Source organism: Triturus cristatus, chromosome 3_2 (assembly GCF_964204655.1).
Source record: "Triturus cristatus chromosome 3_2, aTriCri1.1, whole genome shotgun sequence".
Taxonomy (NCBI): domain Eukaryota; kingdom Metazoa; phylum Chordata; class Amphibia; order Caudata; family Salamandridae; genus Triturus; species Triturus cristatus.
This window is the reverse complement of record NC_140584.1, coordinates 681,260,863-681,287,980: the sequence shown is the minus strand read 5'-3', so window position 1 is coordinate 681,287,980 and position 27,118 is coordinate 681,260,863. Positions and strand designations below refer to the sequence as shown.

The following is a 27,118-nucleotide window of genomic DNA, read 5'->3' as shown; positions in this document are numbered from 1 at the left end:
GCACCCAGTCCTTATAGTAGATCTGGCACTCTTGGCAACACAACTTTTAACATTACCACAAAAAATACCTATAAACCACTGTCACCTTTGGATGGCCAAGACTGACGGTGTCTGAATTTGGTACCTGGTGCTGCTAAACTTCTCTCAACCACGAGAGGCCATCAGTGAGTCTCTGATATTGCTCCAATCATTGTTCCTAGTTTAGATCCCACAACAGGCACTTCTAGCTATTCTATAGATTCCTCTTCCCTTGAGATCTTGGAATCTGGCACTTTTAGAACTCTTTCATATTTGGGAGTTCAGGGCGAACAAGACATTGCGGCAATAGCCACCACCGATCTGGCCTCTTAGAAGGAGCCATTTACCCTCACTGTAGATCCGCCTGCCCTAATGGAACAGTCTCTATTGTCTTTCATTCCAAGATTACTGCCTAAAGCCTAGAATATACTTTCCTGGAACGTCGCTAGTCTCAGCTCCAAGCTGGCAAATCCTGACTGGGGGATTTCGATTGATTTATTTGATATATGTTTACTACACGAAACATAGCGTTTTGAGCCAGTTCATAGTACAGGATTTACCACTTTCTTTTGTCCAGCCACCTCAGGTGGAAGTGGGCGGCCAGCAGGAGGTCTAATCATGTGGGTCAAAAACTTGCCAGCTCTCACTATTACGAGTCTTGATATAAATTCTCAAGATGTCCTGGGGCTGTCTCTTGCTAGGGGTGGGACCGCCTGTTATGCCTTTAATGCTTATAATAGACTAAGTGGGGCAAATAGGCTGTCTAGTACCCTCCATGCTTTAGGAAATGCCATAATATATTCTCCCACATAATGATAGGGTAATTGCTGCTACTGATTTTAATGTTACCTTTGAACGTTTTGGTTTCAGGTGCTTCAAATTAACGAAGAGGAAGACACAGCTTAGGTTGTCCCTCAGCTAGACTTGGATCCTGTAAAGAGATGTTCTGTGGCCGCTTAACAGTTGACGAGTATCTCCCCTCTCTAGTCTCAGGGCCTCTGATGGTAGGTCCATCTTGGATCATAGTGGTGCTCACACCTTTAAGCGTATACTGCAAACAAGTCACATTGATTATATATTCTTGTCACTGCCGATGTGGTCCTCCCTTACAGACATAGTGGTTATAGAGTGCCATGATCGTGACCACAATGCTCTTCGTCTGCCTCTTATGGGGCTTGAGTCCGATGCCCCCCAGGATGGCATTTCCAAATCTGGGCTGAACTGACACTCGCGGCTGATAAGCGGACCCTAAAATGGGAGGTGGTTTGTAAGGATTCAAATGTGATGACCCAGATGTATGGCCAGGTGGCTGACACTTTGGAGGTACTGGCCGCTAGTAGCCCCCGTTCCCGTGACCTTGTTTTATTCTTAAGTCCCATGAAGAACTGTGGATCTCTTGAAGTCTTGCTAAGTAAAGATGTCCACAAGGCGCCCAGGACACTCACTGTGTATGGTTAAATAGCTGCTGTAGGAAGTTAAGGTATACTCTCATACAGAGACTAAAAACTGGCAGTAGGCAATGCATTTCTAGAGCTAGGAAGGCCTATAAAAAGGTACTCTCGCAGGCCAAGCTCCATTGGGAGCGAGAGTTGTGGGATGATATGGTTGTAGCCGACAGGGTAGGGAACTCAAAATCGCATTGTGGATAGAGGCCCAATGTAAACATAATGCTGCCACTGGTGTGGACTACAATCTCCAACTTAAGACCTGGGTGTATCTTTTCCCAAAAATGTATGCAGCCAAGTCTGACTGAGAGCAGAGAGCTTTAAAATGTAATTTCTTCCCTTGCAGGTGAAGGTCCCCCTTTGATCTTCCAATATAAGGCTCTTGTGGAGGCAATTAAGGTGATCCCTGTACACAAAGTGCTAGGCCCTGATTCTATTCCCAGGGATCTATTTCAAAACAGAACCCTTGATTTGGGAGTCCTATTTTCATCTGCGTTTTTGTTCCCTATTGGAAGGTGGTCTGATTCCTGGTTCTTGGCAGACCGCCAAGATAGTGCTGCTCTACAAAAAAGGCTGCAAAGACGAGCCAGGGAACTGCAGGCCTATCAGCCTTATTGACACCTCCCATAAAGTCTTTTTGAATCTTATTCTAGGGCAGTTGCTTGAATGGGTTAAGGACAATTCTGTTCTTTCTAAGATGCAGGCAGGATTTAGAAAAAGGGGGTCAGTGCGGTGGATCAAATCCTTTGCTTCTGTGGACTTTACTGGAAAACTGCAACAGAACTACAAAGGCCACTTGCATGTGGGCTTTGTTGACTGATGGGTGTCCCTGCTAACCTCTTGTCTGTCTTAGTCAGGCTGCATGCTTATAACACTGTTCGTGTTAAGTATGGCAACAAAGGCGAGCTCACAGACCCCTTTAATATTGAAACTGGTGTTCGTCATGACTCTATCTTGGCCACAACATTGTTTACACTTTATATCAAAGATTTAGTCCAAGCACTTGACTTCCCTGGAATAATGCACCAAAATTAGGCCCTCACAAAATTGTGATGCTGATTTTTGCAGATGACACCCGCATAATTTCCAAAACTCAGAGTGGCCTGTAGGCAACAGCAAATCATTTTCCCGAGTTTCTACAGCACACTGTGTCTTGTGCTTCACATCAATAAAACCAAATTCATGGTGTTTAAGCCTTACAAAGCAGCCAGGGCAAATATAATAGTGCAGGGTGTCCCCGTTGAACAAGTACAGGAGTTTGTGTACTTGGGGGTCTGTCTATCTGACAGAATGAGCTGGACTACTCCGAATAGGAAGAGTGCATTGAAACTACAAGAAGCTGGTGCTGACTCCAAATTGCATAAGAAATAATGCATGCTCCCTTGCATCAGTGGTGTAGATATATAATCTTAAAGTGAAAGGTTCAGCTTTGTATGGTGCAGGACTATGGGGACATGGTAAGATTGATGATGCCTGTAAAAAAAGAAAACAGGTTTGTGAGGAGCATCCTTAATCTCCCGTAGAGTACCCCTGTCTCCCCCCCCAACTTTTAGATATGGGCATCCATGTGATTAACCATCTCATTGTCATGTCTTGATCTATTATATACTGCCCTAGACTTTGGTCCACAGATGAACCGGAAATCTACGGTCTCGATTAAGGCACTTCTTAAATCTCCAGGTTGTGAGAAGTTCACCTGATTTGCCTATATAAAGTCTTTATTGTATGAAATGGGCCTGCCTTCCCTCTGGGATACTCTGGACACAGCCAAGCTATTCCCTCACTCCTTAATTAAAGATCATTTAAAGGAGGGAACTGAAATGTGTTAAAGCAGGGAGCCTGGCAGATCTGTTCTTTGATATAAAGATCACCCCTGCTTATAAATTGTTCGTTGACATCCTCCCAGGATCTACCCCTTTGCAACTTTATTTAAAATGGAGTTATGGGGTCCTGCCGGTGAATAGCTTTTGCGTGAAATGGGGCGTGAAGTATTGTAGCTGTGGTAAGTGCTCCTCTTGTAACCTAGCTGAAGAAACTCTTAATCACTTTGCTTTCTTTTGTCCCGCTTATGCTAGGCCACGTAAACAATGGGTAAAACCTGTGTGTAAACGTTAAGTTTTTCGACATTATGTGCCTGCACTACGCACTTTATGGTCTGATACCCGAAAGATGATTGTTGTTGCTGTGACCAAATTTCCACATGCCGGTTGGCTCTTCCGTATTCGTAGTCTAAAAGCGATGAAGTGTTGATATGTTTTAGTGGTACTTTGCTTCTTTAGCCACCATTTTCTTGGTGTATTTTATGCCTACCTATAGACAATATTTGTACTCTGTGCTGTTTTGTGTCCTATTTATTATGTGTAATTCTTAAGATTGTGGCACTGGTACTTTGTGATTGTTGGTATTTATTGTTCATAAACTACATTAAGTGTTTTACCATTTTTGATGTCAATTTCTGTAATCTTCATGCATTGTGTTTTATGGATTATTATATCCCAAATAAACAATTTTGATAATAGATGATGACAATTTTAATCATCTTATGAAAATGTTACTTTTTTTGTTTTTTCTGAAGGCCTTGTCCTTTATTAGTTGTGTATGCAGAGGGAAGGGGTGGTGTTCTAGGCTTCAGCAACCAGGACAGAAAACAAGTGTCTATCACAGTTAGTCTTTTTACATCTGGGCACCACCAACATTTACTGGGTGATATTATGTTAATGTTTGACATTAAAATGTGGGTGAAGGATCTTCAGTAGACTACCCACTGCATTTTAAAAGTAATGCGTTTGAACATTGGAAGTTGGTGAAGTGAAGCTCACTTCACACAAGACACAATTCCAGCTTTTCACCACTAACAACAAGCACGATCTAAACGTGGCTCAACTTAAAGAACCTGCTCAATATCTGACCAATCTATCACCCAATGACGTGTCACATAGATATATCCTGGTTCCCATCCACACGATTAAGGATCATAGCACCAAGAGAATCAGTTGTTTCTCTCTAAGTAAGCGAAATCGTTTCTCTACTAAAGTAACTTCACAGCTGCAATTCAATCCCAAATACTCTGATTTTGGGATTTTAGCCGTGTCATGCTCCATTGCCTTCCACACCCCACACTGGCCACTCTTAAGGGCATTCTAAAATCTGCAGCACACTTCATCAAGGGCCTTAAGAACTATAACCATATCAGCCTCATAGTGATGGAACTCCACTGGTTCCCTTTGTTTGCCCAATTGCTTCTCCTGAACATGCCTGAGCACGGACGCTCGTCTGCTTTTACTTTCCTTTAATTCTGTGTTCCGGGAGGTGCCTGACTCCCGTTTGGGTGGTCACTATCATAGGCTGGGACCACCAACACTGCTTTTAATGGCTTTTTTTGGTTTTTGTTCCTCACTTTTATTTTAGTTTGACTTTGGTTACCAGTAGTAGTACAGCACAGGGGAGCCTGTGCATACTACAGGGGTTGTTGGGCTCTAGTTGGAAATCCCGTTCTTTTGGCCAATCTTGTTTTATTTCTGTGCTCCGGCGCCGGACACGCCCCCTCCCTTCGAGGGTATTTAACAATGCTTGCAGAAAGTGGGGCAAAGGCAAGCCCATCTGCACCTGTCCGCACCTGGACCGTGCCCAGGGAGAGATATGGCAATCTCTCTCCAGCATGGTCTTCTGCCTGGTGGCCCAATAATCTGGGCTCTCCAAGGGGACACAAGGGTACGCCTTAGATATTCTGGTGCGGCATTACGCGCCTTACCGCCACGCTTGTACACAGTTAGGTCTTAATTACACGGTGCACTCGAGAGATGCTATGCTCGCACTGTAAGAAAATTATTTTAAATTCACTACCTAAGATAGGCTCTTGTATTACTGATTCTGCTGAGCCTCCCAGAAAATACACTATAAATGTCTGGTCGTTAGTTAAACATAAATACGAAATAGCTGATTTTATTACTGATGCTAAATTAGATGCACTCTTTATAACAGAAACTTGGAGCGATACAGACTTTGCAGTAGCAGTTCCTATGGGCTTTGAACTTTTTAGACTGGACAGATTTTTAAAAAGAGGTGGAGGCCTTGCTTTAATTCATCACAGTTGGATAAATACTCACTGCTCGGGTATCCCCGCTATGGACTGTGAGGCCTTTCTTTTTAAATTAACAATACTTAAGCAAGATACTCAAACTGGAATGCTAATTTATTGACCTCTTGGGCCCAAACATACATTTCTGGCCAATCTTAAATGCTGTTGGAATTAGACCTCCAATCTGATAACTTTACTTTACTTGGAGATGTCAACTTTCAATTAGAATCTCCTACCGATAGACACGCTAGCCCTCCTAGAGATGACTTCTGAAATAGGTCTTAAACAATTGGTTAACGACCCTACACATCAAGCTGGTCACACTCTTGATGGACCTTTCTCGAACAATCCTGCCATCATCCAACATAAAACTCTCCCCCTAGCCTGGTCTGACAACCGAGCGACTATAACTTACCTTTACCCTGCTAGACTGTTACAAAGTCGGCAAATAAGGTCTCCAGCAGACCCTGGCATAAAATATACACAGCAGTTTTAACACTCCATTTGGCTCAGAGTCAACCTAACATCTGTACATACTCTAATTCTTCACCCATGAGCTACACCTCCTGGCTTGAATCCACCGTGGCAAAACTACCCCCCCCCCCCCTATCTAAGCCAATAAGTACAGAGGGGAACCTTCGGCCCCATGGTTCTCTGAGGCACTGAGACTGGAAAAACAAACCTGCAGGAGGCAAGAAAAGATCTGGCGCAAACATTATGAAAACTCTTTAAAAAAAAAACAAACAAAAAAAACATATATATATATATATATATATATATATATATATATATATATATATATATATATATATATATATATATATATATATATATATATATACTTATACTATATAAAGCAGCTCTTGCCAAGTATAAAAAGCTGGTCATCAACAAAAAAAGTCTCTATTACATCCAATTGATCGAAAATGCTCTAAACATAATAAAGAACTATTCCAAGTAATAGCGAAGCTCACTTCTGTTAAAAAAAACAACTCAACAACGCATAGTCAAGGATTCTTTGAAACTCGTGCCTGGACTTTTAGAGACCAGGTTGAGCAAATTTCTGACCTATTCGATGAATCCAAGGATATTGCTAATATAAACAATCAGGAAGCTACTGCCTATCCTCCACTTACAGACTTTATCCCTACCTCTCCTAACCAATTAGCTTCTCTCCTTTCAGATGTTATATATGGCTCTCCGGACGACCCATGTCCCCCCTAAGATCTTAAAGCTTGTGGGTCCGCCTTTTGCCTCTCATCTTTCTCCACTGTTTAACCAAATGTTTCTACATGGGATGTTTCCTAACCTTTGGAAAAAAGCGTGTATTCTTCCTCTTATTAAAAAAAAAAAAAACCTCTTGATACTAATGACCCTGCCAATTATCGTCCCATCTCGAGACTTCCCCTGCCAGCAAAGATTTTTGAGGAAATAATCAAGTTATCTAACTTTATTCTCGAGAATCAGCAATTAGACCCCCGTCAATATGGGTTTAGAGCAAACCATAGTACGGAAACTGCATTGCTATAAAACACAGAGGAAATAGGAATGGCATTGGATAGGGAAGGCATCAGCAGCTCCTATTTTATTGGGCCTATCCGCAGCGTTCAACACCGTGGGACCATTGGTCCACCGTCTGAACCCTAAAGGTGTCAAAGACAAACCTCTTGCATTGTTAACATCCTTCTCATCAGAGAGAACTCAAACTCTGAGCCGTGGTCAGTTTAAATCCTCACCCTTTGCACTACCATACCTCAGGGCTCTTCATTAAGCCCAACGTTATTCAATATCTATGTCTCGAAACTTGCCTCTTTTATCAAAAGCTTCAATTTAAACCCAACATCTTATGCTAATGACACCCAATCGATTGTATCTGCTGTGGACAATGTTTCCTGCTCCTTAGTATTACATGCCTGCATGATTGCCCTGAGCAGTTGGTTGAGTAGTCATTGCCTAAAGTTGAACTCCAGTAAAGCCACCAATGATGCACGGATCAGTTGATCTCATTAGAGATCTACAACATGGCAGGCTAATATAGAACTTTTACTAATGGGGCTTTCCCGCAGCCTCCACCCTGAACAGGAACTACCACAACCACAATCCATGCATCATCTATCTGGAGGGTTATTTCTGTCACCGACTCCAGTACCGTTGCTTCAACAGCGTATTCTTCCAGCAGAGTCCCCACCAAGGCTGGTACGAACACATCAGATGAAGACCAAGATTCTGATGGTGCCAACGAAAGGGAGCCACTGTATGATAACTGTCTGCCTCCAGTCAAAGAAATATTCATCCTTCGCTGGTTGATTCACCTCTGGATGATATTGCCAAATTATACACTCTTAGAGCGAGCTTCTAAAAGATTTCAGCTTCCAATTTTAGTCAAGGATAGAAACTATTTTGTGTCCGATTTTAGGGAGCTGTCCAGAAAATCATTCAAAGCTATACTAATCATTAATCTTGTAAGAAAGATTAAAATGAATGCAAATTCCCGTAACAGTAGTTGTTGTGATTTCCAGTCTTAAAAAGAAATAAAAAAAGCACTAGACAACTCACCTCTACATTCAAAGGACATCACAATGCAGGTGGCGTCAAAAGACATCAAGGAAAAGAAGCACCCCTGCCTCTTCCACTGTCAAGAAATGGCAAAGAATGGATGCATTTAAGACCATGACCTTGTGGCTGCCATATCTGTAAGGGCAGCAAATGTCACGGCTATCTTAGGCAGATATGATTGTCAAATGTAGTAAGATATAGCACTTTATGTAGACTTGTTACCAGAAAACAAGAAGCTTCTGTGAGCCATCGCAATGCAGAGAAAGCTTCTGTAGCTGCACAGTATCTACTATAGACGGGTCAAACATTGGGATTTCATCAACTCGAATGAGTGGAGGTGCTGAACAGGTAAGGATGACTTCTTGGAGTGATTTCCTTTTGATAAGAAGTTTATAATCGTATACTGGTGATGTCATCCTATGGTGACTCACTATTCAGCATGCAAATCGATGATGCCCTTCAAAATAAAAATGAATACTTCTAGAGTTCTTTCCCTCTGAGTTCTGCAACCCTGACACTTCCAGTACTTTCATGGTGCTCGAGGAAGAAACCAAGCATTGTGTTGTATTTTACTACAAACCATATTAGATACACCAGTCAGAGGCTTACGGACTGTTACTGTTGGTCTCAACAACAGGTTTACAGAATTCCTCCAGAAGCAGCTTACCTCAGACAGGACAAGGGGGCTACAGAGATGAATCTAAAATCTCAACATACTGGACTTTATTAGCCACTGAAGTGCACTTGATAGCAGCTACCATCTTTACTCCTTTTCTGGTTCGGAGCCAACAGAGTGGAGGATATTGGCTTTCTGGTTGGAATGGATGCAAATCCCATTGGACAAATGGGTTTTGGAACTAAACATTTTCTGACATACAATGGAGCTTTCTCAATGTCCTTTATAAACACAACTACCCAAGCTCAAGCACAAACATCTTAAAAACCAGATGTTCTTATCATGCTTTGCAAAGGTAATATTGAACCAGTTCCCAAGAGCCATGGAAAGTAGGCTATTATTTGAAGTTTCTTTCTAGTGAAAGAGAAAGATCGGAAGAATGGAAAACCTTTCCGCATGCTGACCCTGCATGAAGAACAATGGCTACTTCTAGAAAGCGAGTTTATGGCCTCTCCCGATATTCACAATGCCTACTTTCACATACCCATTTATTTCAGAAAATGAAAATGATTATAATTTGAGGTAGATGATCCCAATTGTGTATTCAATGTGCTCCCATTTGGCCTAATATCAGCCACAAATATCTTCACAAAATGTATAGTTTCAGTAGATGCTTATACTTGTCACTAGGTGATGAGGTATTCCTTGCCCTTGAATGGTTAGTCATTGGCAGTTCCCTTGCAACTCCAGCTTGTTTACAGTGATTCCATAAACCATACCTTACCTTGAATAAGAAAAAATCAAGCCTTCAACTGTCACAAGCTATCAATTTGTTATTTATGATCGTATTCACTGTGAAACTAAAGGCATACCCTTCACATGAAAGGATAGTGAGCCTGTCAGTAATAGCAAACCAGATTCAGAGGCTGCCAAAGATCGAGGTACTTCTGCTGGTTGCATATGTAGCCTGTCTTGAAGAATTAGATGAGCAGTAAACACAAATAACAATTTTATTTGATGACCAAGTCCATGTCTCACCGTGGATGCATTGATGGATGGTCCGGGGGGGGGGAGGTGTGCAACTTCAAGCCTAAACCTCTAGGGTCAACTCTGGCATGTTCACTACCCTTCCACCTGATAGGGAATCCAACAGACTGGATACCTTCGGGAAGAGGATGTTCTCTTCTGCCAGCACTGCACAGTGGTCGGTGAACACGCATGTCTTTTTGGCCGATACTCCCATTCGATCTAGGATTCAGTCGCACAAGTGCTGCTTATGGTCTCGGAGGAGGCGTGAGACATATTCTCCCAAGCTACTGCCGACGGGAGAGATGCAGCAAAGCTCACATACAATGTGGACTGGACATGGATGGCACCACGCCTAGCTGAGAACCACTGCCTTTTCAGGGGATTTCCAAGTCTCGCTTATGGACATGCCTTTTGATGGCTCTGGTCTTTTTGTATAGAAGGATGACTGAGCACTGGAATGATTTAAGGATTGCACAACTAAGGCCAGGTCCTTCGGGATCTCCATGGCCCATCCCGCCGTCTGTCTCTATCGTGGCAACGGAAGGGGTTTCCATCCACGTCCACGTATATATTTAGGCACCAGCCACCACAGCCAACAGGCTTCCTAGTCTTTCAATGCCGAGGACATGGCTCCCATTGACCACGTTGGACAGGTAGCCAAAGGTTGAGCCACTCCAGCTGCTGCAGTCTCCAAAATCCTTTAGTTTGCCCTCTTACCATCATGGACATCCAGTGGGGGGCAGGATGCGCCATCACTTGCCCCACCGGAGGACAATATCATCAGACCACTGGGTTTTACAAATTTTCCAGCGGGACTACTCCATCGCCTTTGTGACCACCCCTCCACCCATGCCACCAAAGTATGACTGGCTGATGGAGGACCACGTCTCCTTTCTCCTTCAGGAAGTGTTGGCTCTCTTGGTCAAGGGATCCATTGAGAAGAGTGGCAGTGTAGTAAGCTGGATCTTTATATGATATATCAAAATTAGATATATTGTGATAAGAATCCAGAGGTTCCCTTACAAGTTGATAGGAGCTTGCTCTAGCAATCCCAAGGTGCTCTTATAGGAGTTAGTGTGGTTGAGCAGCCTCAGGCTTATGAAAGGTAGCGTTAGACAAGACATTCACAAGTACACACAATGGTCAATAAGTGAATAGGGAGATCCACACCAACTTATAAAAAATAACACGTATCTTTGTATATATTTAGGCACCAGAAGCGATTTGTTCAGGCAAGTCTGTTTTTCAAAAGAAATACTTTTGTATTCAAAAAGTCTACACAGTGCAATTGTCAGAAGCTGCGATGTTATCCAACGGGAAGAAAAGCAAGTTTTGCAATCTGGTACAGTACAGTGACTTACGGGACCAGCCTCCAGGAGTTAAGGTGAGTGGTGGGCAAGGACCAAGGCAGCACCAGCAGCATACCACCTGCGACCCAGGGGTGCAAAACAGCGTTGTGTGCCCAGTGTTACTCTATGGGAAACTGTCTTTGTGTAGAGAGGCTGCAGGCTTTGACTAGGAGGCCAGTCGGGCTTAACCAACAGGGAGGCTCAGGCCTCACGATGCTCAGGATGGAGGGACACCTTTGGTCCTCTTCTCCACGGCCCAGGGGCAACGGGTGCAGTGGTGTCTTTAGACGTCGGGTTTTCCTTACCGGGAGAAGTCGTGGGAGAGGAGCCTGTGTGCAGATGCTGCAGACAATGTCTGAGAGCTCACTTGGGGCAGAGCCACGGTAGACTCTATCTCTGGAGGGCTGGGTGATCCCGATGACACCCTTGGCCCATCTCATCTTGGACATGGAGGAACGAGCGCAGTTGTGTCTTCAAACATTGGCTTTCTACGGTCACATAGTCCTCTCAGGAGTCTTGGGTGCCTGCAGGATGCAGGGAAGCAGGTCCGCTGTGTCTCAGGAGTGCTTGGGTCACTGGTGAACTGCTGGCAGGTCTCCTGGGCTTTGGGTAATCTGCAGCTGCAGGACAAGACATCTTTTGGCACAATCGTCGAAGGCAGCAGGCCGGCACGGTTGGCGCCAAGTCAGTTGCTGGGGCTTCAGTTCTTGCTCTTTGCGACTCTCCACATTCCTTCTTCTTTCAGGTTGGCTTGATCCTTCTCTCTGGTTCCAGTGACTCCCCTAAATACTGAATTTAGGGGCGTTAGAGTAGTAGGGTAGTAGCCAATGGGCTACTAAACTTTGGGGTCACTACGACCATATAGGAAGCTAGCTCTGTATATGGTATACCACCAAGTGGTTATATCTTGCACAGGGTTCACAGATTCCCTCAGAAGTGTACAGGGCTCAGTGTAAACCCAAAGTGCTCCATTTGTGGTAATGTGGGCGAGCAGCCTTAGGCCTAGCATAGACAAGTGTAAGACGTTTGTTATGCACACAGTGACAAGCAATAAATGACACATGACTCAAAATGGAGCTCAATGACTCTTTTAGAAAAATAAGCTTCTTTCAAGAGTTATTTTAAGACCAAGATGCTTGCATAAAGGTGAGTTTGTTTTTCAGGAAAAATAAATTATTCTTAAAAAAACATGCAATTTTCAAATTTTACAGTGTTAACCTATGGAGGAAAACAAGGATGTGTTTTTTCAGGTAGGTACACAACCTACAGTTCTAGTCTTTGAGGTTTCAGGTCAACACCAAGAAAGGTTCAAATTGGCACCAAAACTGGCAGTTCGGGCTGGACTGTTCCCATGAGGCACAGGGTCAGACTGATTTGCATATGGCTATGTCTGAACTGGGGTGGCGGAGTGAGCTAAAGAATGATGATGGATTTTACCCAGATCATTTGACTGGGGGTGAGTGCTTGCAATGTTCAGCACTCCGTCCATCATCCCCTTTGGTTTTACCAAAACTGCACCACCAGCGGCACAGGGGTGGCCGGGTGCAGAGGTCCGATTTGGGGTCGGTGCCCAATGTAAACCAAAGGAGACTGGAGGCTCTTGAATATGCATTGCTCACAGGTGAGTGAAGAAGTGTCAGGGGTCGATATCCTGGAGTTAAGGTAAGTACATGGGTGCGCCACAAGGCAGCACCAAACTTATACCCTCAGCACCACAGGGGTGGCCAGCTATATTGTGCCAAAACAGTGTCGGGCACCCAATGCAATTCAGTGGGGAGATAGAGGTTGAAGAAAGACTGCAGGCTCAGGCTAGGAGGCTGGACGAAGAAGCTGGGGTCACATTACAAAGGCGGCAAGCCTTTGAAGCTTCCCTCTTGAGCACTGTGATCATCCTGGGGGAGGTAGTGCGACGATCATCCTGGGGGAGGTAGTGCGACCCTGCCGCCCAGGATGGGCTTTGTTTCTGGTCTCGGAGAGTATGGGCTCTCCACCCAGAGGTCCAGAAACCTGTCTGGTGGTGGCAGGGTGCCTAAAGCCTGTCGAAGACCACACCAGGGTTGGTAAGTTTTCAGGGGGCACCTCTGAGGTGCCCTCTGAGTACATGTTTTAATAAATCCAACCCTAGCATCAGTGTGGGTTTATTTAGAGGAGTTGTTTGGTACCAAACACTCCAGGGTTCAGTGAAGCGGTGAATCCTCTGAATGATGACAGGACGAGAAGTAGGATTCTTCTTGGTATTTATTTTGTAAGTAGCAGGTAATACAGCTCATCCACCCAACTGCCTCAAGCTCATCTCTCAAATCCCCACCAAATTCTAACATTGAGTCAGAGCAGCTGTAATATTCTAGAATACATGGATGTCATCAAAAGACAGGATGAACAGAGAAAAAGGTAAAGTGCAAATAACATTACAACACATCTTCCTCCCTTATTTAACTACAAAAAAACAAATAGAAGCATAAAAGGTAGAAGCGTGAATATAGATTACACTCAAGTGATATAATCATTCAAATATGCAGGATTACGTATTTCCCTTTTGGATCTCCTCGGAGATTCAACAGTAACTTTGTCACCGAGAACAGAGGATTGATTTTTTGAGTGATTAATTTTCCCACACACAGCGACTCCGTTTAGATTCCAAACCTTATGATCAGAGGTCCTAACTGCATTACCAAGAACTTTAATAACTTGATAAGGCTTTGAAAATTTGAACCCAGAAATACCAAAACCAGGTTGCTTAATCCTGACCATGTCACCAACATTAACCTTAGTAGATTTAACGGCATGTCTCATGTCATAGTTTTCTTTACTTTCCTGCCAAATATGATCCTCCTTGCACTTCCAAGAACTTAAGTCAGGAGTCACGCCTTTGTCAGAAAAAAACTTGTTGACCCATGGTGGTTCAAGAAAAGTATCAGGTTGTCTACCACGGAACAAAATAAAAGGAGATTTGCCAGTAGCAGAATGAGGTGCAAAACGATGTACGCTAACCCTCTTGGAAACCTCCTCCTTCCAATTAAGATTTTTCTGTTTTGCTAGTGAGATCGTTTCTTTTATTACCCTATTGAACCTCTCAACGATTCCATTAGACTCAGGGTGATAAAGAGCACACTTCTTGTGAAGAATGCCACAATTAGTAAGAACATTTTCAATTTCTTTAGAAACAAGTTGTACACCGTTATCGGTCAATAAAGACTCCGGTATACCTTCTCTAGAGATTATTTCTTTCCAAAAATCTATAACAGTTCTAGTGTTTGTATTTTTTACAAAATAAATTTCTGGCCATCTAGAATATAGATCCATCACCACAATGACAAAAGTATCAGACCCATCTCCATGCACAGGACCCAATATATCTAGAGCAATCTCCTTCCACGGACCACTAGGACGTGACCTCTTCTCCATGGGTTGAGTCCTGATCCTTAGAGATTTTTCACTGAGAGAACACTGTACACATTCCCTAACTAAACGTTCAATTTGGATATCCATCCCAGGCCACCAGTAAGAAGAGCGCAATCTCTCTTTAGTTTTGGAGATACCTAGGTGTGCTTCATGAGCTAAATCTAGCAGTTCTTGTTTTAGAGACTGTGACCTCTCCACAACATCCCTTCACCACAAGATAACTGGTCTTTTACGGACCAAAGTTCTTTTACTGAAGGTCCTCCTTGTTCCTTCCGATGCCACCCATCATGAATTAAATTTAACACTTCTTGAATACACAGGTCTTCTAGACCGGCAGCAGACCAGCGATCTTGGGAAGTTACTTTATAATCAATCCCGCAAACAAAATCACGAGGTAAACGAAAACTAGCATCATCTTGAGAGTCAGAGTGGTTAAGTGGAACCTGTCTCGAGAGTGTATCTACAACAAAGTTTTCTGGGCCAGGGACATGTTTGACTGAGAAATCGAAACTTTGTAAACCAACAATCCATTTGGAGATTTTCGGTGAAATCGAATCAATACCCTTAATGGTCAAAACTTCACATAATGGTTTGTGGTCAGTCCTTACAATAAACGAAGTACCCCAAAGAATTTTTCTTAACTTCTTATTGGCCCAATAGACTGCAAGAGCCTCCCTTTCAATCACAAAATATCTGGATTCTGCACCCTTCAAACTCCTAGAAATAAACATAATGGTATTCTCGGGGTTAGTCCCCCCCTTGATACAAGACGGCACCTAACTCCTTAAGGCTGGCGTCAGTGGAAATGACAGAACATTTAGCGGGATCAAAATTACGAAGTTTGGGAGCAGCTTGTAACTTGCACTTTAATTCAACAAATTCTCTATCACACGACTGGTCCCAAAAAAACTTGACCCCTTTATTAAGCAGATTTCTCATATTATAGGTAGTTTCAGCAAAATTCTTAATAAACTTATTATAATACTCTGCCATTCCCAGGAAACGCATGAGTTCTTCCTTTGACAAAGGAGGAGTTAAATCCCTGATAGTGTTCACCAATTCAGCTTTGGGAACGACACCATCCGCAGTAATAGAATGACCCAAATAGTCAATTCTATCAAGATCAAACTTGCACTTTTCACGTTTGATTGTGAGATTGTGAGTAGAGGCTATCAAAACTAATTGAACTCTCATCCCATGTTCTAATTCATCAGGGCCATAGACTAAGATATCATCCTGATAAACGCAGAACCCGGGTATATTGACCAATACCTTCTCCGTAACCCTCTGAAAAACAGAAGCAGCAGAGACAAGCCCAAAGGGAAGTCTTACACATCTAAACGTTCCAAAGGGTGTCACAAAAGAAGTTAGATCCCTAGAAGATTGGTCAAGCATAATCTGATGGTACGCGGATGTCAGATCAATGGTGCTAAACACCTTGGCACCATGCACCATGCTCAACAGTTCAGAGATATTAGGCAAAGGATATTTATCTACCAGAACACACTTGTTCAGTTGTCTGAGGTCCACAAATAGGCTCAAAGACCCGTCCGATTTCCTTGCGGCCACTACCGGAGCCAACCAAGAAGTGCCCTCCACTTCTTCAATAATGCCCTGTGATCTAAGCTTTTCCAATTCTTGCAACATCTCGTCCCTGACACTAAAAGGAACATTACATACTTTGCTAGAGACAGGAATAGAGCCTGGGGCCAATTTTATCTTGTGACAATACCCTTGTAAACACCCAAGACGGTCACCAAAAACACGGGGATACTCTTCCATTAGTTGAGTTTGTACAGCAGAGTGAAGACTTACAGTTTCTACGACCTTCTTCTCTTTGAGTATTATCGGGGGGTTGTTATTAGGATCTAACATGACCCCTAGATATTTCTGATGCCATCAACTGATGATGCTGTCCCTCTTCTTTGATTTTGCCAGACGTATAGCGGCCCTCATATTCAATCAAACCAATGAAAAATCCCCTTAGTTCAATAGGGTCTCCCCCATAAGCAGTGGGGTATATATCAGCTTTAAGTAAGTTAACTTTATCACTCAGACTTTCATTAAAGAACCTACTAGAAACAATAGTAATTTTTGCCCCTGAATCAAACAAAACCTTTGTTTTCTTGCCTTCAACATGAATGTAGTCCAAGGGTCCCTTGTTGCCTACTTGAACAACAATCTGACCACACTCAGTCATGTTGATCATTAGAACTTTCTTGCCCTATTTCATTAACCCTTTGTTTGGAGGATTTAATCCTGCAGGCTATCACAAAGTGCCCTCTTTTTTTTTTTTTACAGTATGTACAGACAGCATTTAAAGCAGGACACGATTTATCGTTAGCCCAGTGACCAGCATTATTACATCGATAACACTTGTTATCTTTTTTTTTTTTTTTTTGAAACCGTTTATTACAGAATCCAAAAAATATACAAAGATGGGCCTACAACCTTCAGGCCGGCCGCTAGCAAACAGAAGGAGCATGTAATACAGACAATAGAACGCACGCTGCGGCAAAAGGGAATTCACAGGAGTTGAAAAAAGGCGTTGGCAGCCACACATTCCGGACCCCACATGACGGTTTCATTTTTATATAAATAACAACAAAAAAAGCAAGTCCACAAGGCAACCCACAGTCGGAAACAACAGCATGTGCTAACACTTGTTATCTTTATTAAACTGTAGACGAGATTTCTTTAGCTGTTTATCTTTGACTTGAGGTTTTGATTGAAAGTCTTTCAATTTAGATTTCGCAATTGGAGTAGTGTTGGTATTGACAATAGCAACGTCCTTATAGAGGTCTTTTTTAATTTCTTTAACACATTCAACAGATTGTCATAGAGTATACTTCAAGACTGTGAGAATAACAAAATACTAAAGATGTAGAGGAGTTTCCTTGAAGAGAGTTACAATGAAACTGTGTCTGTAATGCTGTGTGTATCAGCGTCAACAACTGTACACACCAAGAAGCTGTGTGTCTCAGCATATGCATCCCAAGAAGTTGTACCTGTCAGCACTAGAATGTAGCATGCAGTATATCTGGGTGAAGATAAATGCAAATTAAGGCTGTGCGCATCAGCGTGAAGTCATGTAATGTTGAGCTGTGCGCAACAGCGTGCAGAATATCGCCGTGAGCACAGATGTAAAATGAGGCTGTGCACAGCAGCGTGGAGTTGAGTAATATTACACTGTGCACATGAGCATGCAGAGTATCACCTTGAGTACAAATGTAGGTTGAGGCTGTCCACACCACAATATATATATAAAAAATCACTGCAAACGCAAATGGAACATCAAGCTGTGCGCATCAGCGTACGGAATATCGCCGTGAGCACAAGTGCAGATTAGGGTTGTGTGCATCAGCGTGAAGTTATGTAATAATAAGCTGTGCGCATCAGCGTGCAGAATATTGTCGTGAGCACAAGTGAAGATTAGGGCTGTGCGCATCAGCGTGAAGTTATATAATAATAAGCTGTGCGCATCAGCGTGTGACATATGGCCGTGAGCACAGATGCAAATTAAGGCTGTGCGCATCAGCGTGGAGATACAAAAGGTCTTCCTTAAAAGATAAAAGTCAAATAAGCAAACCCCTTGGAGGACTGATCAAATGAAACACACAATAATTCACATACACTCTTAAATAATAACAAAATCATCCAACCAGACTCAGGTGCAAAATAAAAGAGCTTAATAATCAAATCAAAAAATTTATTTCAATATAAAATGTTTTAAAATGGTATATATACACAAACAATTGATCACAATAACATGATATCCAGTATTTTATAGCAAAGTTACATACATCAATATTTGTATATATTGATGTATGTATTGATGTATGTATTATAAAATACTGGATTTCATGTTATTGTGATCAATTGTTTGTGTATATATACCATTTTAATAAATTTTATATTGAAATACATTTTTTGATTTGATTATTAAGCTCTTTTATTTTGCACCTCTGAGTCTGGTTGGATGAATTTGTTATTATTTAAGAGTGTATGTGAATTATTGTGTGTTTCATTTGATCAGTCCTCCAAGGGGTTTGCTTATTTGACTTTGGTCTTGCGGTACCCTACCCCTTTGGTGTTATAGGGTCCCTCTCTCTTTCTTACAACTTCCTTAAAAGATAGCCTGTCACCCGTATCAATAGAAATAATTCATCACTGCTGAGCCCACAATGCTGTGCGCATCAGCGTGAAGCGATTGTTTATAACAAGGGATTTTGTTGCTAAGCAGTATACAAAGGCGTCAGGAAGTGGCGTAAGGATGCGTTCCAGTGACGAGTGGACGAGTGAAGGGAACGCCCATACGTCAGCAATGTCAGCGCGCACAATGAAACATGGCGCGAGGTAGCAGAGAAGGACAATGGACACCAATGACGAGGATTATTAGCAACGGAGGCTCGAGAAGGTGATTTCAAAGGTAAACATCAGAGAAAACGGTTGTTTTCTTATGAAATTAGAGATCGATGATTTGGATCTTTACAGTATGTAAAACAGTATTATGTACGACAACCGTTTAAACGGTGACAATCACTTGAGAGAAAACGAAGTGAAAACAACGTGAAACTTGAGGCAGATGATTTTGGTAGAAAAGACCCATACACTCGAGCAAAGAGTGGGATTCCTCTCATCCAGGATCACGTCCAGTAAGGTCTGGCACGCATAGACCACAAGCACTTAGGCAATCCTTAAAACATCAGCACCACGCAGACTTGAGATAAGAAAAACCTTACTTTCTCTTGGAGATTGAGTTGCGAAGATGATAGCGGCAAGTTGATATGTAAAAGGAGCGTAGTGAGTCCAAAGGGTCAGCTTCTTGAGTCATAAGAAGTAGAATTTAACTTTAAGTATGATGATTATCTGGAGTTGAGCTGTTTGGGTTCCCAGTCGTCGCCAGTGTTAAAAGGTGAATCCTCTGAATGATGACAGGAGGAGAAGTAGGATTCTTCTTGGTATTTATTTTGTAAGTAGCAGGTAATACAGCTCATCCACCCAACTGCCTCAAGCTCATCTCTCAAATCCCCACCAAATTCTAACATTGAGTCAGAGCAGCTGTAATATTCTAGAATACATGGATGTCATCAAAAGACAGGATGAACAGAGAAAAAGGTAAAGTGCAAATAACATTACAACAGTTGTTTGGTACCAAACACTCCAGGGTTCAGTGAAACCATCTTGGTGCTGGAGATCTCTTGTAGTCGAGTTTCCAGCACATGTACTCTCTGTGGCTTCCCTGCCACTTACAATATTAAGAATGGACTTAAATATTGTAGGGGCATATCTGCTCATGTAGACATGCCCACACCTGAGATATAGTACACCCTACCTTAGTGCTTGTAAGGCCTGCTAGAGGGGTGACTTACCCATACCTTAGGTAGTACTGCTGTGAATTGGCATACAGGAAGTGTGCCATGTTGACTTTCTTTTTTTGTGTGCACCAAGGCGCACATGCTGCAGTGGCAGTTAGCATGGCATTGGTGAGGGGGACCATCTTCAGTCCCAATGCCCTAGGTACCAGGGGTACCATTTACTAGGGATCTACAGGGGGGCCTGAAGTTGCCAATCTTGGTACAGTTTTAGGGAAAGCACACAGGTACTGGGAGCCTGGACAGCAGGGTCCCAATTCACTTCAGTCAAAGTTGCATCAAAAGCCAGGCAAAAATTGGGGGGTTACTGCAACAGAAACCCAATTTCAAACAGCCCACTATGTGACCACTTTCTGTGGGAAGTAGGCCAACCCTGTTCCAGAATTCCTAAGTTTGCCATCACAAAGATGGTCAGCTCTTAAGTTAAACCACATTAGAGGCGTTACTAGCCTGGGGTGGGCATGCCTACCCGACTGACCAATTTTCCCACCTGTCCAGGTGCCAGTGGGCTCTGAATAAAGGGGGTCGGCTTCCTCTCCCGTGAATGGAGCCAGATTTTCATTTCAATTCATTTATAACATTATAGAAGAGATGTCACTAAGAGGCTCCTCATCTAAATGAACACACATAGAGAACTTGACAACATTCCTCTTCTACCCTTAGCAGCTACCATGCATTTTCCTCCCAGTGCTGCAATGCCCTTTTGCTTACTGAGGAGTTGTTTTCCTTCGTTTGCCTGTACTCTAGCCACCACAATGCTCTCATTCAAGATGGTGTTACCTTCTCTGCCCATGAGCTTCAGTACTTTCAGTAGTCTGCTTTTTCCATGTTGGCATATCGACACATGCTGTGAGGGACTGCCCTCACTCTCATGTAGGGGTGGGCGGAATTTGCGTAATCGCGCTACGCAAATCTCCGCGAAACGGTAAAAAATCTCCGCGAACATGCAGAAATTCCGCGAACAGGCGGAATTGCATGTTCGCGATGCTTTTTTCCTGTTCACAGTTGCTGTTTGCGTGCTCGGGGAGAAATATCTTGCGAACACGCATTTTGAGAACGCGAACAAGAAAAAATTTCGCGAAGTCGCGGAAAGCAGAATTTTGGGCAATTTCGCGTTCTCCGCGGAACGCAAAATTACCGAAATTCCGCAAATTCCGCGAGCGGAACGGAATTTACTGCCCAGGCCTACTCTCATGCTCTTGTGACAATGGTGCCCTTGTTTCCTGTTCCTGTGACTCCTCTACTGGGCTCTCTGGGTTTCCAACTATTTGTAGTCCGCATTTGATGCCTACTCCAATGCCCGAAGATGGCACAAGTAATTTTGTCATAGGCTGGCTGAAGTAAGGGCTCAGTTTGCCACCAGGTGGGTGTACAAGCTTTAGTGTTTTCTGAAAGCATTTTGCCTGCAAAGTACATTAATGAGTTGAATAACAAAACTTACCTGTTTAACCTTCTTCACAGTGTGAACCTGTGCTTCTGCGATCGAAAAATAATTGTGATTCTGATCAAATTTATTGATGATGTTGGTATTCAGTGTCTGGCACGTATTGCTCATCCAGGCATGTAGAACCCCTGCTCATCTGTCCAGTTCAGACGAGTCCTTGCCATGTCCTGTTAACTGAGTGAGAACAACAACTGAGTGTTACCTAGGCAGATGTGCCACACCCCACTTTCAAACACTTATGCAACAACTCATGATTTGACTGTGGGTCAATACTGAAAAGGGTGAGGAGTCTACTTAAGGATTCCTCAAGTTGCGAAGATGGAGCCTCACAATTCCCCTATATAATTAATGCTGGAAAGCAGTATTTCTCTGAACCAAAATGTCTTAATTCAAATTCGATTATACATGCCCGCACAACCTCTTCTCTCTTATACCACGAGTCTGATGACAATCCTTGTTACAGAAAAATAGGAAGAACGGACAGATCCACTTTTTTGTTTGGTACTAGCTTTAGGCTTTACTTGAAGAAACACTCTGCACAAAAGCACAGATGTTTATAATACCTCTAACATGCTGTTCTTTCAGAGGTAAAAACTGGTTCTTCCAGCCCACTGATACTCAAAGTACAGCCCGGGGGCCGCATTCGTCCTTCCTGCCCTTTACGTGCTCCCCCATGGTCAATAGCACCACTGGGCTGCTGTTTACTCGGCACTAACATCAAAAGATGTTAAATGGCCAAGTATTTATTTAAAAGTTAAGTGAAGTTAAAGAAAGGAAGGAAGTAACTAGGGTGTCTTGCATCTTTTAACTTTAGGAATGCGTTCATTTTTAAAATACATCTTGCAACAAAAGTGTAAACATTTTATAACGTTTCTTCAAAATTCAAAAAGTGAATTTCATTACCGTGCAGTAAGTAACATTTCTCCTTAGTACATCAGATTATATTAGCGCATTGAGAAGTATTTCTTTGTTTAAAGTGAAAGTTTTCAAACATGAATTTAAAAACATAAATGTATCCCCCCCCATCCTGACGATGCTATTTTTGAACTAAGAGTTGAGTCACTAGTTATGTGCATCCTCTCGGGTGGCCTGGGGTCTTATTATACATAGACAACATTATAATTTATTAAATCCAACACAGGAAAGGATTCTGTAAAGCGCTTATCCTGGAGTCCTATATTTGGAGGTCTTCTTATATGTGATAATGAAGAAAAAGGAGGGAAAGGGAAACCATTTGCCTAGTATCACACAGTTTGGCAAAGTTGGGATTAATCCCAGGTTTTCTGGTTTCACATTTTACAGTTCATCACTAGATATATGCTTCGCTTCCCCTGTACCAACGATACCACAGACACCGCTCTGCCCCGACCACCACCCTGATGGCATCAATGCAGCCCTCGGCACATCACAGACCAAATATTTTGGCCCCTGGGAAAATATTGTTACCTATACTTTAGCCACTCCTACATACTTCTAGCTCCCAATATATCCTTTCCATGTTAAACACTGTTGCATTTAAATCACTTTAAAGCTACTCTGCTGCTTTTTAAATCCACATATGTGTTTATCTTCTTATTTTGTGCTGTCATCTGGTAAATGCCACAATTTCAGGTAATTGAGCAGTTTGGAAGCATACCCAACCAGTGGTGCACTGTACAGTATACCATGATCTGGCAACTGCTACTTGTGGGGTTACCATTTGGGTTTATTTTTTATCTTAATCTGACTTTGTGGCATTAACAAACTAAACTGAAGTTGTTAAATGCAAACTATCCATCAATAACAGTTTTTGTTTTTCCTGTTTAGAGGAGCCATCCACCGCGAAAGACGCAAGTTTTTACGCTCTGCATTGAAAGAGTTAGCAACTGTTCTTTCTGACCAGCCTGGATTGTTGGGTCCCAAGGTAAATATATGTATAAATATATGTTAATAAACAAAAAGCTTTCTGTATTGTTTTTTTCAAAGGCCTAGTTCGACTTGTATACATTATTCTGCAAGCATTTCTACCCAGGTGTCTCTTTACGAAGAAATATTTACTTGACTATGGAAGTGTCTGCATGCCTACTGTACTTCTAGTTGCACTCATGTCTTTATCATCTAAGACCTCAACTGCCATATTTCCATGATAACCTGTTTTGTAACAATATATTTGCCTTTGTTGGTTTGTTCTCTCCCCCTCGAGACTTAGACACACCCACCAAAACAAGATACAAAAACTCACTAAAAATTGTAAAGCAAAGTATAGTTTGTAACAGTAAGGGATTTCTGGGCCTTTTTTAGAGTTTGGCAGATGGGTTACTCCTTTACAAACATGACGAATATCGTGACCAGACATCCCAGATTTCCCTGGTTTTCAGAGGACTGTGTCTGCATCCCAACACTTTTCTTCATTTTCAATACATTTCCTGGTTTTTGAGACAAAGGTCAAGTCCTTCTTCAAAGTAGAATTGAAACTATTCTCTCATTTCAAAAGGCGCCTCTAAAGTCTGAAGTGAATTTAGTTATCAGATTCTTTCAGGCAGCGCAGGAGGAGGTCGGTTGCATGCAGAGGAAGAGAAAGTGGTAGGGAGGAGAGCTCAGGGTAGAGACCTTGGCACAGCTAAAACAGCTAAGCTTATATAAAGTAGCCTTTTAAATGTGTATAAATATATATCTATCTTTATAGATATATATCTATCTATATATTCACTGAAAAAACCATAGGTTTCACACATGTTATAGTTAGCGGAAATTTTACTGATAAAAAACCAATGAAATTCCCCCGTTATAGTTAGTGCAGGCAACTATAACTCACGCGACCGCAATCCTCTGCTGATGCTAATACTGTATTTAGACACTTATTTGCCCATGTCTTCTTCCATACATTTTTAGCTATACATATATTACAAATATTTTTTTTTCATAAAGACACATATGTCATCAGCAGAAGATTGCGGTCGCGTGAGTTATAGTTGCCTGCACTAACTATAACGGGGGAATTTCATTGGTTTTTTATCAGTAAAATTTCCGCTAACTATAACATGTGTGAAACCTATGGTTTTTTCAGTGAATTTGCAAGGTTTTTTAAATGCTAATTCCTAACTATAACGTGTGTGAAACCTATGGTTTTTTCAGTGAATTTGTACGGTTTTTTAAATGCTAAGTTACTTTACGCCATTCGTGGCGTGCGCGCCCACTTAACGCAGTTCGTTCCGTGCGCGCACGGTGCGCTTCGCGCACCGTGCGCGCACAGTGAGCACGCGGTGCGCTTCGCGCACCGCGCGCCCACTTTACGCAGTTAGTGCCGTGCACGCACGGTGGGCACGGGGTGCGATGACAAAGCAAGAAAGCACGTCAACAAATCTGTTTCTGCTTTCCTCCGTAACTATGGTATGGGTGCCATTTACCACAACAACTTGCGTTATGACATGCAAGACATTTATAGAGGAGATGGTGTGCACTTCAATGATGAAGGGAACAGAGTCTTCCTCTTGAACCTTAGACTCTGCATCGGTACTTACTTGTAGGTACCACTAAAAAATCATTTCATAAACACAACGGCTCTTTTTAGAGCCCCCTAATATCTAAACACTTAAATCTGATTTTCATTTTTTTTTTTTTTTTTTTCTACCGTACGCTTACCGTAAGCTTACCGTACGCGTACCCCGTGATTTTTTTTAAAATCAATAAGTGTTTTTTTTGTACTTTTCTGTCCTTCTTTGACCCCCTTACAAATGTTAGGGGGTCTGTAACTCTCCTCATTGCCCCCTTTCCTTGTTTTCACTCTTTTTTTTCAGAGTGAAATACACAAAATGGCGGCCGCCGCTTCCTGGTTTCGGCCGATTCGAATGTTTACTAAGATCTAAGAGCCAATCAGAATCGCGCTCGCGCACGCCACCGTACGCTTACCGTAAGCGTACGGTAAGCGTACCGTAAGCGGGCTCAGATATATATATTGATTTAAAGGCTATTTTCTCAGAATCTACTGAACAGATTTACACCAAACCTACAAAAGGCACTTCCTTGACCTAGGGACTACCTCTCTGCCAAATTTTGAGTAATTCTGTTCAGCCGTTCGGGCTGTAGCTCGTTCTAAAGGTCCTATGGAAAAATGCATGGGAAAAACGCGTTTTGGGACCCCCCTTTTATCTCAGCCCCCGCTTGACGGATCCCCCCGAGACTTTCAGGGTAGGAGCGGAGCGTAGCGCCCCACCTATTTTGAGAAATTCGCGAGGATTCGTCGACCGGCGCCAAAGTTATTCAAAATAGAATGTTGAGGTTTTCCTATGGAAACGTGGTCCTAACTATAACTACCTACTGGCGACCGCCAGTAGGTAATATAGATAGATAGATATATATATATCTAGATATATCTATCAAACAGTAGATCTCCCACACTGCCATACAGGAACGGACCACTCCACGTTCGGGATTTCAAAAGTTCCTTTATTCAGGTTCCATTCAAAGTGAAAAAATCTCAAGGCATCCGCTTTCCGTCCATGACTCGTTTCAACTGCTTGAACACGGTCTTGATCACATGACTGCCCTGCGTCACATTATCCTTTTTATATAATTGTAAACACCTTGTGCACATTCATTCAATGAAAATGGAAAACAGACTACCTAAAATCGGACATTACAAACACATGGATCAATAAATAACAATAATTTAGACATGTTTTTGAAAAACCTCTAATTAAAACTGATCACAATGATTTGCGAAATCACAGTGTAATACTGATACAGAAATTAATCATGGCTCTCTTGTTACCTATGTCATTACAATCAAGATACTATTGCTCTAAAATCTATTTAAAGCCACCCGTATGATCAGAAAAAATCAAATACCAAAGAGGTTTATGTACTTTATATCAAAATTACGCAATCACTATAAACAATCCCTTGAAGTCCAGTTCCATGCTGCTACAATTGTCTTAATCCTTTTCACTAATGCCTCATAAAGTGCCATGTGTGCTTAATAAAGTGCTATGTGCGCCCAATTGCACTGTCACTAAAAAGTGTGCTGTGCTAAAAAAGTACCAATGTTACTGATTTAACCAATTTCATACTGCAATGAAGCCTCATACGTGTATTATCTCTGCAGTGCACAGTTGTCATAATAAAGTGTCTAAGTTCTTGTGCAAGGCATTGTTAGTTATATCAGCATTTATATATGTATATATATCTATGTACATTTACAAGGCTATGTAAAAAACTGGATTGGCCTGATAAAGGTAACACCAAAGACCTTAGTCCTAGTTTTATGTCTGACCTGTCCTGGTTTTTGCTTCTCAAAATGTGGTCACCCTTGCCCTGTGGCACTTGTAATAAGGCGGGCTGGATATCTGTCAAATTTGTGATGAAGTACCGGCACGCCAAACTCTAATTTGATACCTCCGCCTTTGTGAAAAATACAGTCGAGCCACTTTAGCACTAACTCAACATCATATATCAGATTAACTAACACTACAATCTGAAAAAAACAATTACAGTGCCTGAATCAAACACCCTTTCAACACATTAATGCCAGTCACGAAGAATGTCGTAAGACCCCACATGTTCATCTCTTTCCCTTTAACCTAATTCTACCATGTTCCTAGTCCCCTTATGTTCATAGAACACCTTAAAAATGCACATTAAAAAAAGTAATCAACACATGTAGGCACCTCAAATATGAGGCCATAGTCCAACACTTTAGAATTGTAGCAATAAGAGGCCTAGGTGGTCATGGCAGTTGCCAGTGAGGATGCTTAATCTAAATCCTTCCACTTGTTGCTGAATTTACTTCAGCTGAAATGCTAAGAACATTGATGGCTTCTCCTTTAAA

General features: G+C 42.2%; 1 protein-coding gene across 1 annotated transcript in view; it reads left to right on the top strand.

Moving 5' to 3' along the window:
• The window catches only part of NCKAP1 (NCK associated protein 1), a 487,736-nt gene that overhangs the window by 129,957 nt on the left and 330,661 nt on the right, over window positions 1-27,118 (top strand). The window contains exon 11 of the mRNA XM_085648703.1: window positions 23,119-23,215. Coding sequence (XP_085504829.1) covers window positions 23,119-23,215 — 97 coding nt within the window. The remainder of the gene's footprint in view (window positions 1-23,118; window positions 23,216-27,118) is intronic.